Source organism: Tursiops truncatus, chromosome 12 (genome assembly GCF_011762595.2).
Source record: "Tursiops truncatus isolate mTurTru1 chromosome 12, mTurTru1.mat.Y, whole genome shotgun sequence".
Taxonomy (NCBI): domain Eukaryota; kingdom Metazoa; phylum Chordata; class Mammalia; order Artiodactyla; family Delphinidae; genus Tursiops; species Tursiops truncatus.
Genome location: NC_047045.1, coordinates 58663111 through 58682444, shown reverse-complemented (window position 1 = coordinate 58682444; position 19334 = coordinate 58663111). Strand labels below are relative to the sequence as shown.

The 19334-nt window shown below is 37.7% G+C and overlaps 1 protein-coding gene across 1 annotated transcript in view; it reads right to left on the bottom strand.

The window, feature by feature from the left end:
• ENPP3 (ectonucleotide pyrophosphatase/phosphodiesterase 3) overlaps window positions 1-19334 on the bottom strand; it is an 81312-nt gene that overhangs the window by 35562 nt on the left and 26416 nt on the right. Inside the window, exons 5-13 of the mRNA XM_004313332.4 lie at window positions 19104-19229; window positions 15877-15937; window positions 14739-14836; window positions 9833-9912; window positions 7400-7519; window positions 6725-6834; window positions 5072-5137; window positions 4494-4566; window positions 108-216 (exon numbers count right to left, since the gene is read on the bottom strand). Coding sequence (XP_004313380.2) covers window positions 108-216; window positions 4494-4566; window positions 5072-5137; window positions 6725-6834; window positions 7400-7519; window positions 9833-9912; window positions 14739-14836; window positions 15877-15937; window positions 19104-19229 — 843 coding nt within the window. The remainder of the gene's footprint in view (window positions 1-107; window positions 217-4493; window positions 4567-5071; window positions 5138-6724; window positions 6835-7399; window positions 7520-9832; window positions 9913-14738; window positions 14837-15876; window positions 15938-19103; window positions 19230-19334) is intronic.

The window sequence follows — 19334 nt, the reverse complement described above, 5'->3', positions numbered from 1 at the left end:
AGCTTCTAGGTCTAGAAATAGACTTTTAAAAATCTCTATTTTTCTGTATGCCCCCCAAAGTGATAAGATTTAAGCAATGATAAAATATGATTTTAAAGAAAGCATACCATGGTCAGCCAAGAGGATTATATTGACACAATTGACTAAGTTTCTCTGCTTTAGGCCTTCCATCAACAATCCAAAAGTGTAATCTACTAACTGTAAGGCTTGAATTACCTAAGGAAAAAAAAAATTGGAGTTAAGATTATCTTCATGGATTAAGGCTTAATTAACCAAACCATTACCTAATCAAGTAAAAATTAAATAATTTCCTTCTCTGAAATTGCTGGGTTTTGAAATAGGATAGCAGAGCCCAGCACCCATACTACATTTACCAAATACCACTTCCCTATATTTCTATAGACAAAAAAAAAAAAAAAAAATTAAACCATATTCCTTACAAAGGGAAATAGACTACTGGCCAATAAATACCTGAGAAAAAGTGTTCAACTTCAACATTATTCAAACATTATTTAACTGCAAAGGTTTTCATGATAATTTCCAGTGCTGGGGAGAAGAGTCCACAGACACTTCTATAGGAGCCTAAATGGTTACACGTGTTCCAGAGAACAGTGTGACAATGTGTAGCCAGAGAGTTTAAAGGGGGCATACCCTATAACCTAATAATTCTGTTTCTGGGCATTTGTCCAGAAACATACAAGGATATTCATCACATTATTTATTTACAATTTAAATAGAAGAAAAAAATTATACCATATCCTTTAGTAGGTATACTCAATAACAATTAAAAAATATTTAAGCAACCTAAATATCCATCAACAGAGGAATGTATAAAGAAGATGTGGTACATATCGACAATGGAATATTACTCAGCCATAAAAAGGAACGAAATTGGGTCATTTGTAGAGATGTGGATGGATCTAGAGACTGTCATACAGAGTGAAGTAAGTCAGAAAGAGAAAAACAAATATTGTATATTAACGCATATATGTGGAATCTAGAAAAATGGTACAGATGACCTTATTTGCAAAGCAGAAATAGAGACACAGACGTAGAGAACTAATGTATGGATACGAAGGGGGAAAGGGGTTGGGGATGGGAGGAATTGGGAGATTGGGATTGACATATATACGCTATTGATACTATGTATAAAATAGATAACTAATGAGAACATACTGTATAGCACAGGGAACTCTACTTAATGCACTGTGGTGACCTAAATGGGAAGGAAATCCAAAAAAGAGGGAATATATGTATATGTATAACTGATTCATTTTGCTGTACAGTAGAAACTAACACAACATTGTAAAGCAACTATACTCCAATAAAAAATAATTTTAAAAATATTTTTAAAGAACAATGGCATAGGAAGATGATCACCGTACAATGCTAAAGTTAAAAAATTGAAGCCAAACTGTATACACACCCATACATATTGCATAATCCAATTTTGTTTTTAAATATATTCAGCATTTCATAGTAAAGTCACATATATGGAAAACCAAAAGAAAATATATCAAGGTACAGTTAATAGTGATTGTCTCTGAATAATGAGTTGGAGTTCATTTTTATTTTATTGTTTATATTCTTCTGTATTTTTAGACTTTTCTACACTTTATTGATATAGTATATTTAACTGACTTAAGGTTTAAGCGAATAACTTTTAACTAACATAACCTCATCTTTTTTCAGTGAATAAGAAAATATAATAGCACTTTCCCCACAGGATTGGGAAAAATGTTTAATCTTCTTAGTGCTATTATAACAATGATTGCCTTTTGTTTTCTTTTTTGAGAAAGGCTTTTACAAGCCAATTACTGTTAAGAGTGTTAGTGCATTATCTCATGAAACCTCTCAGCAAATATTCATGGAAGGTGCTATTGGAATTTCCAGCTATAGAGACCAGGAAACTTGAGGTTTAAAACAGTTAAGTGACATGCTGCTGATCCCACAGTTACTAAGGGACAGGGCAGGACTTTAACTCAAATCATCTCTATATACTGCTAAATCTGTCATCAACTCCATGACACTTTCCTGACCCTCATTCTCAGGGTCACCACGCACTCTGGTTTGCCAGTGAGAGTCATGGTTTCCACCTGTCATCACAGCATAATTATGTTCCCTTTCACACAGTCCACCTACTCACTCCTCCCGGCTGCACTCAGAGCACTTCCTCCTCTGTCCTCCCCTGGCACCCTGGCATCCCGCTACCTTTGGACTCTCCACAGTTTAGAAATCATCTGTGCCTGTGTCTGTCTCCCCAGGAGCATGGGAGCTCCTGCAGCGAAGGGACTGTGCAACCAAACTCATCACCTGCTTCCTAAGCACAGAGCTGTTCACAAAGTACACACTCCATAGATGGCACGTTGCACTGAACGTGAAGTGAGTAGATGCCAGCCTCCTAACAATAGCGATAGCAAAGCCATAAAGCCTTCCAGTTTCTGCATCTGTTTGGCCTCTTCTTAAGTTTTAAATGAGGCTTTGTCTTAATCCTTCTAGTTTCACTCTTCACTCTTTCTTTCCTTAGGACATCTCCGCTTCCATGCACCATCTGTATGCTGCCAAACGACCTGATCGCCAACTCCTTTGAGCTTTAAATCCATATTCAGTTGCCTTCTGGACATCTCCATTTGGATGTCACAGGCACCCCAGTCACAACATGATCTTCACCTCCAAGAAGATGCCCTTCAGTGGTCTTATTGGAGGAAACTGCCTGCTTATGCTAGAAACCTGAAAATCACCATTGATTCCCCCACCCCATCACCTATCTCACACCAAGTCATATCAAGTCCATCTCTAAAATGAATCTTAAATATACCTTCTTCCATCTATGATGGTTGCCACTACAACAGTCCAAGTCACTATCATCTCTTTCCTGAAATGTCGTAAAAGCTAACTCATGTCTCCCCACTTTCCCTTGCTCTCTCTAGCCCATTCCTCTTACACGATAAAAGTGATATTTAAATTCACATAGATCTGATCATGTCCTTCCCTGATTAAAATGCCTCAGTGCTTCCCATTGCACGTCTTATGGCCTAGAAGAACTCGCATGGTTTGGCGCTTGCCTCCTTCTGTAAGCTTCCTCTTAGCCCTCTCCCCTGGTCCACAGTGCACCTGACACTAGTGAGAGATAATCCTCGTATAGCAATTCAGACAGTACCTGGCACAGAGCAGCACACAATAAGAGTTAGCTGCTATTCTTATTTTTACCATTATCATATTGTCTAGCTATCTGTCCATTTGTCTGTCCATTTGTTCCTCTAATGTGCTCAGCTCTTCCCTTAATCAGGCCATTTGTGAAATTTTTATCTTTTTTTTTATTCAGAGAACTTTCTAACCATCCCCAACCCAGACTAGGTTAGCCCCTAAAGACCTCTCAGGGCAACCTGATCGTTCCCTTTGCAGCACTTTTCCAAATTACACTTAAAATTTATTTGGGTACTAAACTAGAGCATTGGATAGAAGAAAAAGATATGGCACATAAAGTCAGCTGTAGGGGTCAGACAAATGCAGATTAGAGTAACTCCTCTCAGATCATATAAAGCAGGGGTAACAATTAAAATGGAAAAGAAGAAATGGTGAATATGCTTTAGATAGTTACTAAGCCATTCACCCTTAGAATAACCTGATTAAGTGTTAGATTCTGTGAGACACTCAAGGGTGGTGTAGGAATATGAAAGAGGACTAATGGGTTCAAAGTGGTCAGACTTGAGCAGGGCTTATATTAGAAATCATTTTGATTTAATGAAAAGGAAGAAGAAGGGCATTTCTGACAAACACCTAAGTCATGCTGCCAGAACGAATATGCTTGCATTGCAACTGGGGAAAACTGTTAAATGAGTTTCCATGGGGTAAGGAAACGCCATACTCGTGGGGACCTTTGCAACTTTATATCATGTCCAAGACAATGCAGCCTTGAGTGGGTTTTAGAAGAGAATCTGCTTTTTAAAAAAAATCATATTTAAGAACTATATTTCTGTAGTAAATACAAAATGGTTTAGATAATGAAGTAACAAGTATTGAAGAGTCTACCTCAATTATAATGGGGGCCTAGAAGGCGAATAACTCTGCCTGATGCAATAATATATTGTCCAATTATAAGGAACTTCTAATTGGAACTGTGCTTGAATAGACAGCCATATATTCCACGATGGACTTTCAGGTGACATGGCTCGAAATGGGCTACATTAACATGTTAAGTTGACACACGGGATCTAGCCTCGATGTTCTCGTGATGTGAGATAACAATGCTGCATCTAAGTATTCAATAAGTGTTATCAAATTAATCAAGATGCGCTTAATAAGCCAGATATTCTTTTTACACTTTTAACTATTTTGTGGTTATGAAAGCAGATAATCATTTAGACTTTTAACTCTTTTTATGTCTTCATGTATATCAAATACACTTGTATTCAGTGGAAATTAAAGAATAACGTTGCACGCTGTGGGTGAAGGCTAGATGATTTTAGCTTTGTTTAAAAAGAAAAACTTACTGCGGCACTGACTGGTCCCTGAGCATGTCCTGCAGAATCAGGTTGTTCCACGTATATGGTATAAAAATCAGGTCTAGGGGTAAAATTGAAACAGAGAAAGACGTTACCCATTTGGAATAAAGGTACAAGTTGGGTGTGGGAGATTTGTAGGTCTGGAACTTTGTGGCAGTTTCCTCCTCTTTTTCTCTGGTCTTTCCTTCTCTACAACCAGGCCCAGTGGTTCAGTGGTTCTGCTTGGTTTTGGCAGGGATAGTGGTCTAGCAGGAACTAAATGAGACCTTCCAGGATGTAAGCACTTGTCTGACTCAGTGCTGAAAATCTGTCTTGTTCTTGCTAAGACCTCTCTTGATGAGCCACAGCCCTCTGTATTTCCTACTTTATGACTTTCTGCTGACTCTTTTCTCTGCCACACTAGTTGTTTCTTTAAATGTCTGGTTTTAAGAATAATTCTTGAAAAATGCCTGTAAAAAGGAAACGCCAAGTTTTTTTCCAAAATGGTAATTTAAACTAAGAAATACTTTCATTTTATGCCCACAAACATCCCGCTGTGCCAGCACTTCCCTGACACTAGATATTACCGTTCAGCTTTGGGCAGGTCCAGCCACTTTAACAATGTAAAGACCCTTTCTTCATATGTGACACTTCTGAAATGAAAAGTAAAAATAATTTTTAAAAATTAATCATATCAAAATAACTTCATTATATGCCTGCTCAGGAAGGCAGGTTGATATTTTCAGATATTTTGTGTCCATATATTATAAAAGGGATTCAGTACTGCTCAAAGGGATTCCCGTTTTCAACACCTATATGGAGATACACTCGACTCACTATAAATTCAATGTATATTGTTTTCTTTCCTTCTCATCCATCCTTCCTTCACTGTTCCCCCGATTAAAATAGGCCATTAATTACTATCCATTAGTTCAATTTGTTGATTTTTATTTACTTCATTCATTTATGCATTTATGTGCACTATCTTTTGTCAGACATGATTTGTTCATTTTAAACAGAATTTATCAGTGAGCAAACCAAAGACAGCGTCCTTCCTAGAGGTTACATTCTAGTCAAGGAAGACAAACAATAAATAGGCCTAACACATAAATAAATTACAGAGTGTATTGAAAGGTGAAAAATGCTATGGGAAAACAAAAGCAAGACTAGAGCCAGAATAAGGGGCACTGAGAAACTGGAGTGGGAGAATTTGAATTTGAAAGCTTAGTGTGATGAGGCTAAGACAATACTGAGAAGGTAATTTTTGAGCTACAGCCAGAAGGAGGTGAGGGAGCGGGCTGTACAGATACATGGAGTGAGATTGTCTCAGGCAGAGGAACAGCCTGTGCAAAGGCCCTACAGCAGAAGCAAGCCTGGTATGCTGGGGTCACCGAAAAGGTCAGTATGGCTCGAGCAGAGTGACAGAACCCAGGAAAGTAGCTGGAGAGGAGTCTGAGAGGCAGGGGCACAGCAGGGCTCATACCACAAGGGCCTTGTAGGCTTTACTCTTTGCTAAACTGCAAGCCGTTGAAGTTTTTGGTGCACAAGAGTGTCATAATTGGACTTGTTCTTTTAAGTAATTATTCTGGCTAATAAACTGAGAATAGATTATAGGGAACAGAAATAGAAACAGGGAGACGTGTAAAAAGGCAGCTGCAGTAGTGCAGGCAAAAGAGGATGACGGCTCGACCAGAGTGTTAATGCTGGGGGTAATAAAAAGCTCTCAGACTGCATATAATATTTTGAATTAGAGGCACAAGGGTTTGCTGACAGACGGGATGAGGGATGTAAGAGAGAGGAATCAACGTTGACTTCAAGATTGTTTGGCCCAAACAACTGGAAAAATAAAATTACCATCAAGATTAAGACCAAAAAAAAAAAAAAATTCTAGGGCTTCCCTGGTAGCACAGTGGTTAAGAATCCGCCTGCCAATGCAGGGGACACGGGTTTGAGCCCTGGTCCAGGACGATCCCGCATGCTGCGGAGCAACTAAGCCCATGCACCACAACAACTGAAGCCCGCGCATCACAACTACCAAAGCCCGCACACCTAGAGTCTGTGTGCCCCAACAAGAGAAGCACTGCAGTGAGAAGCCCATGCACCGCAACGAAGAGTAGCCTCCCCTCACCGCAACTAGAGAAAGCCCGCGCACAGCAACAAAGACCCAACGCAGCCAACAACAACAAAAAATTCTAATCATCCCTGCCTAGACAAGATCACATCTGCAGGTGCTTTAGTACCTGTTGTAAGTCCTATATATGGAAGGAAAGGTGCCATTTATAGCCACATCTGATCCTGGCCAAAAGTAGGTACCAGCTTTTAAACCCTGATACATGGCTGTCAGCCAGATCTATAAGAAGAGAAAATTTCAAATGAGTGGAGGTCAAGAGAATAATCAGTTTGAGTAGAAATGGTGCCATTTATGAGAAACTGAACAGTATTAACAGTTGCAAAATTTATTCAACTATTAAAATGTATTTAAATTATTTAAAATTTGTCTTTGTTGCAGTTCAGAAAAGTAATTATCCAGGCATCTACTTCAAAAATCAAAAAACATAGGACAGTAAGAAAGATCATTTTTCAAATTGGTAAAATTGTACAGTTCTTCTTTCCCTTTTAAAGATTTAGAAAACAGAATGAGTAAAAACGTTAACAGATAATCTTTCTGAGTAATTTCCAGGTTGATACGTTTATAATACAACATCCAAGTTTCAACTGAAGACAATTTAGGTGAACAACTATACACGTTAAAAAGATTCAAATTATAATTATAAATAGTGGTGAAACACTGTCCCACCCCTAGCCCTTAGAAATTAAAAAGATAATGTAAAACTCAAAGTGGAGAGAGAAGAGAGATCCACTGTCACGTTGGGAAATGAAGGTTACTTTGGAGCCACAAGGAGAATGCTACATACTGGTTGTCCATGCCACCAAACTGGATTATTTTTCTCCTCTGAAGAGAGTGAAAAGTTCTTGTTGAGGTGTACATCATACATTTTATTGTCAATGATGCCATGTGATTCTGGATATAACCCCTAAAATGATAATTTTTAAAAAAGATTTAAGATAAAATAATAAATTAATAAAACATACATTTAAATTGAAATAGCATAAGACCCATAACTCATATTTGAAAAGATGCCATATACCCTTCAATAGAAAACCCCTGGATCTGAACCCTAATACCAAATATACATACTAGTATTATATATATACTAGTTCCACCGTGGTCTATAGCTGCAAATGAATGACATTAGGCAGATGATTTGGGCTGATGGTTTTAATATAACTCATGTTATTAATAACTGTTTGTTAATTATAGATTCTATATTATAATAATGACTAGCTATTGGTTTTATTGGCAGTAATAGCAAGAAATTTACTACATGGATGCTTTTAAGTATCAGATAGCCTGGCAAATGGGTTAAAATGTGTTACCAGCAATTTAAAAGGAAGCCTGCCAAGTCTCTGTACTTCCTCCCTTCCATCCATCCATCAATCCAGTCATTCCTTCAATTCACATATTTTTATTGAATGCCCATGATACCCTATGCAGTTGTAACTACATTTAGAGAGATTTTTAGGGTCATTATTTCAGAACATTACTATATATATGAATATGAATACATATGCATATGTAGGAAATTAATAGCACTTATGTATAATCCCTTATTTATATATACATGTATAAGTATTATATATTATGTATGTAGACTTATGTATGTGTACATATAGTCAATTCTTGCTATTTGCAATAGTTATGCTCTATAAAGTTGCTGCAAACACTGAATTAGTGAATAGCGAACCACTGCTCCTAGAGAAAATAAAGGGTTAGGTTCCTGTGAGCCTCTGGTTACAATATTTTTGTCTACTGATCCATATGTAATCTTGTTTTATGTGTGTTTCTGTTTGAAGATCCCTTATTTAATATATATTTTTAGTTCAGTATAACTCATGACTGAACAAAGCTTATCTAACACACATATCTTCTCCATAAGGTACATCACAGACTTCTTGCTCTTAGGAACACTAGAAATTACTTGAGCACCACACTTGAGGGCCATTGTAAACAGCAAAATCTCCAAGAAAAAAACACAAACATGTGAAAAACATGGCACTAAATAGACAGTGGACTTTGAAAACATTTGTTTATAGAATGAGAGCTAAAAACAAGAAGGCAGAGTATTGCCTTGTTAGACCTCAGCTGGAAACATGTGAGCTGGGTAACTCAAATGTTTAGGTGAATCTGCAAAATGGAATCTGCATTTATACATGCACACACACACACACACGCAAACACACATATATACATATATACATACATATAATTACTTAAGGACTAAAATTTAAATAAGTTGTAATTACTGTTCCATACTAATAAAAGACTAAATGCAATGTAGTAAAGACATAATATCCTTTGGCAATAAAGCCTGAGGCAGAGAACGCCTTAAGATGTATTCTAAATCTATAAATATTAAATAAGTTAATCTTCCTTTGGTTCATTTTGATCATTTCATGTACGTCTTCTCATACATTGAGGAGAATTCATTTGCTTTACTTGCTTTATCTAAAGAGGTATAGCCAGTTTGGGACTTCCCTGGTGGCGCAGTGGTTAAGAATCCACCTGCCAATGCTGGGGACACGGGTTCGAGCCCTGGTCCCGGAAGATCCCATATGCAGCAGAGCAACTAAGCCCGTGCTCCACAACTACTGAGCCTGTGCGCCACAACTACTGAAGCCTGTGCGCCTAGAGCCTGTGCTCCGCAACAATGAGAAGCCCGCACACGGCAACAAAGAGTGGCCCCTGCTCACTGCAACTAGAGAAAGCCCGTGCGTAACAACAAAGACCCAATGCAGACAAAAATAAATAAATAAATGTTTAAAAATAAATAAATTTATAAAGAGATATAGCCGGTTTGAATTCAATTATGAAACAAGAGACTTTATCAAATTAAATATAATAAAAAAAGACTAGGAAAGAAAGAAATTTCCCACATCAGAGTGGCTGTCCTCATACATAGCCTACCATTCTCAGCAGACCTTCAGCTAAATGGAGGTTAATCAACAGATCAGAATAGAGGGTATTTCTCACATCCAAGAGGCTATCCTGGCCTGTCACAGAGGTAAATGAACCTAATGCTGGGACACTCATTCATAGTTAACATCTCACAGCCCTGGATTGACCCCATACTGAGACACTCCTTCCCAGTCTGAATTAGCTGTGACTGCCACCACACATGCTCGTGAAATGTGTGACCTGCGGCTTGGCCAGTTCCGCCTACGCATGTCTGGTGTGGTCAGTTGCCCTTCGGGGGCCTGTCAGTCTTGCCACTGGGCTAAGCACTTACCGTGACAATGGTGTAATGATTTGGGAAGGTTTTGGTCGGATAGACAGGTCTCAGGTATTTTGAATGAATTCCGCATGTTTCTGCAGCAAAGGATAGTGAGAAATTAAGACGTTGTTTCTTCCTCAGAAGTTGTTTGAATATAAAAATCTGAACGTGCAAGTTTCACAGAGAAATAGAAAACTAATTAAGGGGTGAATTAGATGGAAAGAGGTCGAAATTCTGATGCTTAAAATTCCTCCATTCCAAGGAATGACAGTTTTCAGGAGAGGAGTGAGTTAAATCAGGGTCAGGAAAATTTTTCTATAAAGAACCAGATAATAAATATGTTAGGCTTTGCAAACCCATATGGTCTCTGTTGCAACAGCTCAACTCTGCTATTAAGGCCTCTAAGCATCTATAGACAACATGTAAACAAATGAGCATAGCTGTGTTCTAATAAAACTTTATTTGAAGACATTGAAATTTGAATTTCACATATTTTTTTTGCATGGCACAAAATATTTTTTTTTTCCCAACCATTTAAGAATGAGAACAATTCTTAGCATTAACAGGCCTTACAAAAACAGGCAGAGTGGGCCGGATTTGGCCTGTGGGCCACAGCTTGCTGACCCCTGAGCTAAATGTACCCTGCTTTACACAGTGCCAGCTTTGTTTGCTTTTGCTGCTCCCCTCTTTCTGACCCAGGTCATTACAACAAGAATTTCTATATAACATCCGCTTCTCAGCCAGTTCTTATACATAAATTATCCAATATAACAAAAGTGAACACGACTATCTAGATAACTGAAAAGGAATTTAACTTGTGTAAATGCATAAGCCCATGCCACAAAGCAATGTTACAAGATGAACTAACTTTCCCACTTATTATTTTCACTCAGTACAGTTTCCATCTGATCAGTGGAGTTTCCTGCGATCTGTTTTCCCCAAAGCACGGCATCAAATTTGCTTTCAGTTATTCTATTGTTTTCATCTGTGCAATAACTCCGCTCAAGGAGGTCAGAACCACTAAGGCACACTGATATTTCCTCTGCAGCAGTGAAGTATGAGAAGTTTTCCATACCAAAATCCTACCAACTCTAATTCTAAAAGAGAGCTTCACCATTAGAGATTCTATTTAGGTTAAAACAAAAAGTGCAAAGGATTGTTGTCCAGAAAGCAACAAACATTGCAACTGGAAATAATGAAGGTTTTCTCAGATAGGCTTGGAACTGGTCTCCTTCCCAGCCTCGAGAACAGTGTTTCCAATATGATCCAGGAATTTCCTCCTTCAGAAGATTCTTGGATCCAATACCAAATCTACTAAATAGGACTCTGGTGGGGATGGGGGAGGTTGAAAGGTGGAAGAAAAGGAGCTCAAAAAATCTGCATTTCTAGCAAGCACCCCAAGTGGTTCTGATGTACTCGAGTTTGAGGCCTGCTCTAGGACATAACATATAATCAACTTTTTTCTTTCTCAGTCAATACCCCCAATAAATAAATCATGTCCTCAATCAGTGAAAGACGCATTTAATATTGTTAAGAAGTCATGTGATAGAAAATAAAATGAGATCTCATCCACTGATAAAAGAATTTAAGTGGGGAAAACAACCATACAATAGAGAGAGATATAAGGTCAGTTTCTGTTTTTATTTCCCTGAGACATAGGTAAATGGTTCAAATTCTTAAATGCCTAAAGGCACAGAGTATAAAATAAAAAACAAAGCTAAGCTACCAGTGATGTAAAAACATGACACCTTCGTACTTTTAAACAGGACACATCAGTTGACTATCTACAGATTCAAGCTACCATTTTCGATCACCTGCCTTTGAACCAGAGCTATCATAGAATAACTCATCAAAAGCAAGATCTTCTACCATTGTTTCTTCCAGGTCTTAAGAATCTAAATTATGACTGAACAGAATAATTCTGGAAGGACACACAATAAACCAATAAGAATAGTTGCTTCTACAGAGAAAAATGAGGAAGATCAGGAAAGACAGTCTGTTGGTTGGTTGGTTGGTTTTTTTGTTTGTTTTTTTACTGTATACCCTGTAATGTCACTTGTAAAAGTTTATCATTTGCATGTTTTACTCCTTAAAAAACATATTTTTAAAAAGAAAGTACCAACCGAAAAATATTCTGAAAATATAAATGGAATAAATATATATCCATAGTAACTATAAACTATAAGAAGAAGTGGAAGACTGAATGGATGAGTAGGTGAAATAGCTGAAGAATGTACAGATGCAGCAAAAGCAGTACTAGGAAAGAAGTTCATAGCAATAAACACCTACATTAAAAAAGAAGAAATTTCAAATAAACAACCTAAATTTACACCTTAAGGAACTAGAAAAAGAACAAAATCCAAAGTTAGTAAAAAAGAAGAAAACAGCAAAGATTATAGCAGAAATAAGTGAAATAGAGAATAGAAACACAGTTCCAAAAATCAACAAAATTAAAGTTGGTTTTTTGAAAAGATAAACAAAATTGACAAACCTTTAGCTAGATTAAGGGAAAAAAAGACTCAAATCAATAAAATCAGAAACCGAAACCAATACCACAGAAATAGAAAGGATTATAAGAGACTGCTATGAACAATTACACCCCACGAACTGCATAACTTAGAAGAAATGGATAAATTCCTAGAAACATACAACCTTCCAAATCTGAATTATGAAGAAATAGAAAATCTGAACAGACCAAAAACAAGTAATCAAAAACCTCCAAACAAAGAAAAAGCCCAAGACAAGATGGCTTCACAGGTTAATTTTCCCTAACATTTAAAGAAGAATTAATGTCAATTCTTCTCAAACTCTGCCAAAAATTTGAAGAGGCGAGAACACACCCAAACTCATTTCATGAGATCAGCATTACCCTGACACCAAAGCCAGAGAAGGATACTATAATAAAAGAAAATTCCAGGCCAATACCTTCATGAATTTAGATGTAAAAATTCTCAACAAAATACTAGCAAGACAAATTCCACAGCACATTAAAAGGATCATACACCACTTTCAAGTGAGATTTATCCATGGGATGCAAGGATAGTTACTACTAGTCTTGTACTATCTCCAGTTTCACATCTAACTTTCCAAGAAATCTGACTTCTAGTTCAAGCTAAATCATTTCTATCTCACCTGACAGTTTGTTGATCCCGGCCCTTCTTTGTCTGCTCGCACCCACGTTAGGACAAGACAACAACCTCATGTTCTCACTAGAGTCCATGACCCCTTGGTAGTCACTGATATAACTCACTGCACTGTGGTATTAGTCCATGCTCAGTTTCCAGGCAGCTTGATAAGACACTAGAGATGAGGTTCTAGACTTCCTTAAAGTGATGCCTGCTGTCACATACCTCACCTCAACCCTACCATTCTTGGGAGGTCCTAATCCTAAATCTTTTAACACATCTACACTTAATTGGACCTCCTAGAAATGAAGAGCCCATTTTGCCTTGGTAGACCTAATTAGTTATGGCTTCACACATTAAAGGATCGAGATGTTGTACAAATGACTTAAAAAATATTTTAAACCTTAGAAAGGAAGGCTCTTAATGGCCCAATATTTCACTGGTGTCCTTTCCAACTCTCAAGGGGATGAGCAAATAAAATAATTCCACTTCTAAAGGGGTCCAGTTCAGCCTGGCTAGATAAATTCCCTTTTGGACACAGGATTTGATATCCAGACTACCAAGGGAAATGCAGATAAGGAAATAGAAACTGAGAGTTGTTAATGGCTTTTCAGGCTAAAGTAACTCAGCAGTAAGTGACAAATCCTGAATTTGGAGCCAGTTCTGTCAGAGGCCCAACATCTAAATCTCTTTGCTAAAGATCTACCTCAGAGAGTGTAGGAGAACCTGAAGAGACAAAGTCCCTTATGCTGTAGGGGGGAAGTAATTGATCTTTCTACAGTCAAGGAATTTTAGTGCTGGGATTAGTAGTAGAAATCATTAGGTCTAATCCTCTCATTTTACAAATGAGGAAACTGAGGCCCAGAAAAGGTGATCACCTTACTCAAAGTCAAAAGCTAGTTTTTAACAATTTGGAGAAAAATAAAAAGAGGAAACCAGTAAAATTGTCAGAAATTTTCAGGACCATGGAGGTAAAAGAGGGCCTGGTAGAAGGGGGAAGTAAGAGAGGAACTGAAGGGCAGTGAAGACGATGCGCCCTAGAGCCAACCCTCTGATACTGCTTAACTTTGTGTCCTCGGGTTCTCCATTCTTCTTTATTATTGACTTTATAAAACTGTGTGAAGTCCAAGTACCCTAACTCAGAAGTACATCATGATAAAGATGCCAATAAAAATAATAATTACAGTAATAACTGAAAATCATCCAATGTACACTATGTCCATGGTCTCACAGTATTTCTATGAGGTGGTAAGTGACCATTTTACGGATGAAGAGACTAGGGCACCAACCGTGCAAGTAAACTTGCCGAAGGTCTCAGAGCTAGTAAGTGGTGGAGCCAGGTTCCAGGCACTTTGATTCCAGAACTGGACAGAGATACTGGACTTTTCACTTACTGGAGCCTTGGTATCTGCTGATTCTGTCCAGTCTGCTCAGGCTCCTTCAGGTTCCCATCCTTACTGGTCATATCTACCTTGCTGAGACCCAGAACCCAGGGCTGACAAATGCCAATTTTGAGAGAGTATCTATGAACAGATTTTCACAGAGCAGAAGTTATATTCAAATATAAAACGAATCAAAATAAACAAACAAAAAGATAAACACGCTGCAGAAGAAGGAAGGAGGAGCCAAGAAGGATGAAAATAGCTGTTGTGTAGTAAACGCATCAAACTCTTGAGAGGACCCAGAACTAAGACAAACCGCTAGCATTAAAGGTCAGAAAGAAAAGTGTTAGTTAATCTAGACATTAACTAACTAGGTGTCTATCATCTGCATGTCCCTGATTAGAGGAGACTTACTCAGTTTATTGATATTTGGTATTAGAGAACCCCATGTCTGTAAATATTCAGCTCTAAATCCATCCATGGAAAACAAAATAACTGGTGGCAGGTCAAATCTGAAAATGGAAAATAAGAATTTGTCCATTATTTTGATTTTTTAAAAAAGACACTTTTCTGTACTACTTATAATTCTCTAAATTAGAAAACACTAAGAAAATACAGCCAGAAATAGTTCTAAGTCAAGTTTTCCTTTCTCTTTTTAAAAATTATTTCCCGTTACAATCAGTATGTCCAGTATGTTATTAATCCATAGTAAAAATGTACAGTATTTTTTAAAAGGTGTTACATAACTTATCTGGGTCTTTCAACTTGGAGATCTACCACCCTTTGAGTTCTAGAGTTTAAATAATGTTAGCTAACTTTATTTCTGTTTGCTCCTTGGCACTGGCTATCGGTGACACCCAGGTATACCATATATGAAATTTCTCTAGCCCTGAGTGTTTACAATGACCAGGCAGTGCACTGTGGAGAAAAAGGGATTGGCCTCAGAAAGACAAGTTTGATTCTCTGCTTCATTCTTTATGAGCTGTTTAACTGAGCAGTTATTCAACCTCTCAAAACTCAGTCCCAACCCACACACCCAGCACTTTGGAATCATTACAACATGGCACATTAGTATCATTGCCTCACCTCAAATAAATGTAGTATTTTACAGGGGCAGGTATACATGGAGCTAATTATTTGTAGTTTTACGGTAGAAGTCAGCAGCATGCAAGCAGAGCACTAATAAAACATCACCAGAAATGAGATTTTATATTAGAGACATTTCAAAATCCCAGCTTTGGGATGTCCTGGCTGGAGTCATTTAGATCTAAATTCTAATCCTGATCGTAGGACCTTGGGATGTTAGTACAAATATTTCAACCATTTTTTAAGTCGTTGTAAAATATGAATATAATAACTTAATGTAAAAATGCTTTTTAAACAATAAAGCAAACCAAAGTATGTTATGAGTTGGAAGCCACAAGGAATCTAATCTTTTGTTAACTGTTTTGTTCTAAGATGTAAAGAGTGGGAGAAATTCCACCCTGCCTCTCAGCTACATTCCTGCGTGCCATCTGTTAAAGGAGAATAAACATGTCCGTTTCCTTCTCACCCTTCTGGGCACTGGGGCTGCTGGGCTGTGCCACACTCTTCTTCAACCCATGAGGTATCTCCTGAAAAGCATAAGATCAAAATCTTTAGATAAGAAAAGAGAAACCAACGTTCAACGGACATGCTCTTTCCAAACGACTTAATTCATGTTACTGCAATGACAAAATTCTTCTAGAACATGTTAAATGCTACTTCACATGTTGGCAAGGTCAGTGCCTCTAGCGATTTGCACAGATTAGTAATCTACACTAACTGAATACCAGGAAACCCATCTTTACCAAGAAAATAAAGGGAATTCCTTTAACTGGAAAGGGACAATTTCTTTTTTCTTTTTTAAATAATGTTTTTTCCCTCAAGGACAGTGTTTTCCCAACTGCTAGGAAAAATGAGTTTAATAAATATAGGTATACAATCTAAAGAAAAATGAAAGCATAAAAAAAAAGAGAAATAGCCAATGAAAATAATTTTTTTTTTTTTTTTTTTTTTTGCGGTATGCGGGCCTCTCACTGTTGTGGCTTCTCCCGTTGCAGAGCACAGGCTCCGGACACGCAGGCTCAGTGGCCATGGCTCACGGGCCCAGCTGCTCCGCGGCATGTGGGATCTTCCCGGACCGGGGCACGAACCCGTGTCCCCTGCATCGGCAGGCGGACTCTCAACCACTGCGCCACCAGGGAAGCCCCAATGAGAATAATTGATATTAACATCAAATGGGGAAAATCAAACAAACAAATTTTTAAGATTGTAAATAAAAAATTACACTCCATGTAACTAAAAAATTACACTCCATCACTCCATGGATGTTTCTGTTTATAAAACATTCCCACTAGTTAATGAAGTAGAAATGATAGAATATGAATGTCATCATTTGCAACCCCTAATGGATCTAGGCAATGATCATCAATGGCTAACATGACCAAAAAAGAGACAAGCAGACAAGATGTTCCTCTTGATGGAAGTAACACCACTACCTGTGAAGGGTACATGGTAAACAGGTGGATAGATAGATAGATAGATAGATAGATAGATAGAAAGAAAGAAAGAAAGATAAACACCTGAATCTGAACAGTCCTCTAGTTCTAACTACCAATTTGCAGGAAAAATAGGGGATGACAAACTGTTTAAGTCACAGAGGATGCAATCTGCAAAACCCAGACTGGAAAATTCTACAGGACTAGTGACTCCATTTATCCAACATGTAAATTGCATGGGGTGGAAAAAGGAAGGGAGAACCCACTTTTAAAGGACTTGAAATATATCAGCCAGTTGCAATGTATGGAATCTGTTTGGATCCTACTTCAAACAAATATTTTTTTAATATTATAAAACAAAAAAATCTGAACACAGATTGGACATTTGTTAACAATAAATAATTATTGAAGACATTTTTAGATATATTGATGGTATTCTAATTTTGTTAAATCTTCAACTTTTTTAGATACAGACTGAAAATATTTATAGATGAATGACATTAACCTTGGGATTTGCTTTGTAGTAATCTAAAATGTTCAAAGAGAGGTTGGAGGTATTTTATTAAGAAAAAAACCCCAAAGCTTGAAAATAAGCAAAAGGAGGACTGATCATTAAACTTCATTTTAATGTCATGCTGGGAATTATTCAAAAAGCCCACCTATGGATTATCTAGTTACCTAGGAGTATATATCTTTATCTAGCTTATTCTTTACCACTTATTCATTTTACAACTTAGTAAGGGTAGGAGTTAATTGGTAGAAAACTAATAGCAGTGTAACTGATTCTTATCTGATAGCAGATAAATTGTCCTGTAGCAAAGCAAATCATTTGTGTCCCACCACAAGTTACATCTTTAGTGATTTTATTCCAACATTCTCTCAGTTCTAATCTCTTCGATCCTCTGAGCCAGCTTAACATTCATACTGTATTGGTATGAGACAAGACTGGTCATGAGTTGATCACTACTGAAGCAAGGTGATTGACATATGGTTAAACACACTATTCTTTCCATATGTTAGAAATTCATCATATTTCTTTTGAAAATTCTGAACTTAAAATATAAAAGTTAGGGCTTCCCTGGTGGCACAGTGGTTGAGAGTCCGCCTGCCGATGCAGGGGACATGGGTTCGTGCCCCGGTCTGGGAAGACCCCACATGCCGCAGAGCGGCTGGGCCCGTGAGCCATGGCCGCTGAGCCTGCGCGTCCGGAGCCTGTGCTCCGCAACGGGAGAGGCCACGACAGTGAGAGGCCCGCATACCGCAAAAAAAAAAAAAAAGAGTTATAAAATTAGGGCAGAAGGCAGGAGACCACAAAGCTCAGAGGCACTGTGCTCAATGAACTTATTAGAGAAATAAGCAAACTGCAAACTACACTTGCCTTTGTGAATTTAGGGGGATTTTTAATGACACGATATTCACTATTAAATATCAATTATTATTTAAAAACAGACTTACCATTTCAGGCTTTTACTTTCCTTTCTGGTTGCCCCTTTTAGTGGATTTTCAGTTATATTTTGCATAAAAACGGATTCATCTATTAGTGTAAAGCCTATTTTTTACTGAGGGACTATACTTAATAATGTTTCTACTATAACATTTTCCTCTTATTTAAAAAAAATCAAAATTCACCTTAATCTCTTTTTTTGTCTAAAAATATTACACATGTAAGTTAGTTAGCTCTACTGGGTGTGGTGTTAGGAAAAAGGGGTTGATAGCTTGAAGCAATCTTGTTGCTATGTGTATATGACGTTTTTCCTAAGTCTCATCAGATGTGCAGAGGGATTGGTGATTTTTTTAAAAATCTACATCACTTATAAAGTGTCAAAGCAGGTGAAATCAGGCATTGAATAACCTGGATTCTAACCTTGGCTCTCTGCATTACCTCCCTGCCAGTCCGAAATCAGTCATTTAACTAACTGCTATTCAGGCCAGAGAATCTCTTCTGTGATGTTTTAACTTTAGGATCTGCCGTCCAGTGTCTCAAACCACAAGAATGTCTAGCATAGTCATTGGACTGAAAAAGACCTTGCTTTACAGAACATGTGGAATGTTAACTTTTCTCTTCTCTTCTATAATATCTTTGCTCTGAGCTCCCTTCCTCTATCGTGCACAAAACCCATTTCTTCCCACAGTAAACACATTGGGTCTTTTCTTCCACGTAGCGTGGCTAAAAATTCTTGGACTTGATTTAATGTCTGCAGCCTAGGCCAGCTCTAGGGTCACTGAACTCACGCAGGCAAATGGGTCAACACCTGCTTACCTTGGCAAACACTCTTATAGTCAGCACAGCAGTCTTTCTTCTGTAAACAGTCATCTGAACAAGAGCAAAGGCTGGATTCCAGTCTGGTCTCCCCACAACGAAATTTATTGCACGTCCATATTCGAGCTGGAAAATTACACAATTCGGTTTTGAGCATACAACTTAATTTAAGCATCCAATAACAAAAATACAAATTCCATGCATTTCTTCTTGTATTATCCTATGGTCAAA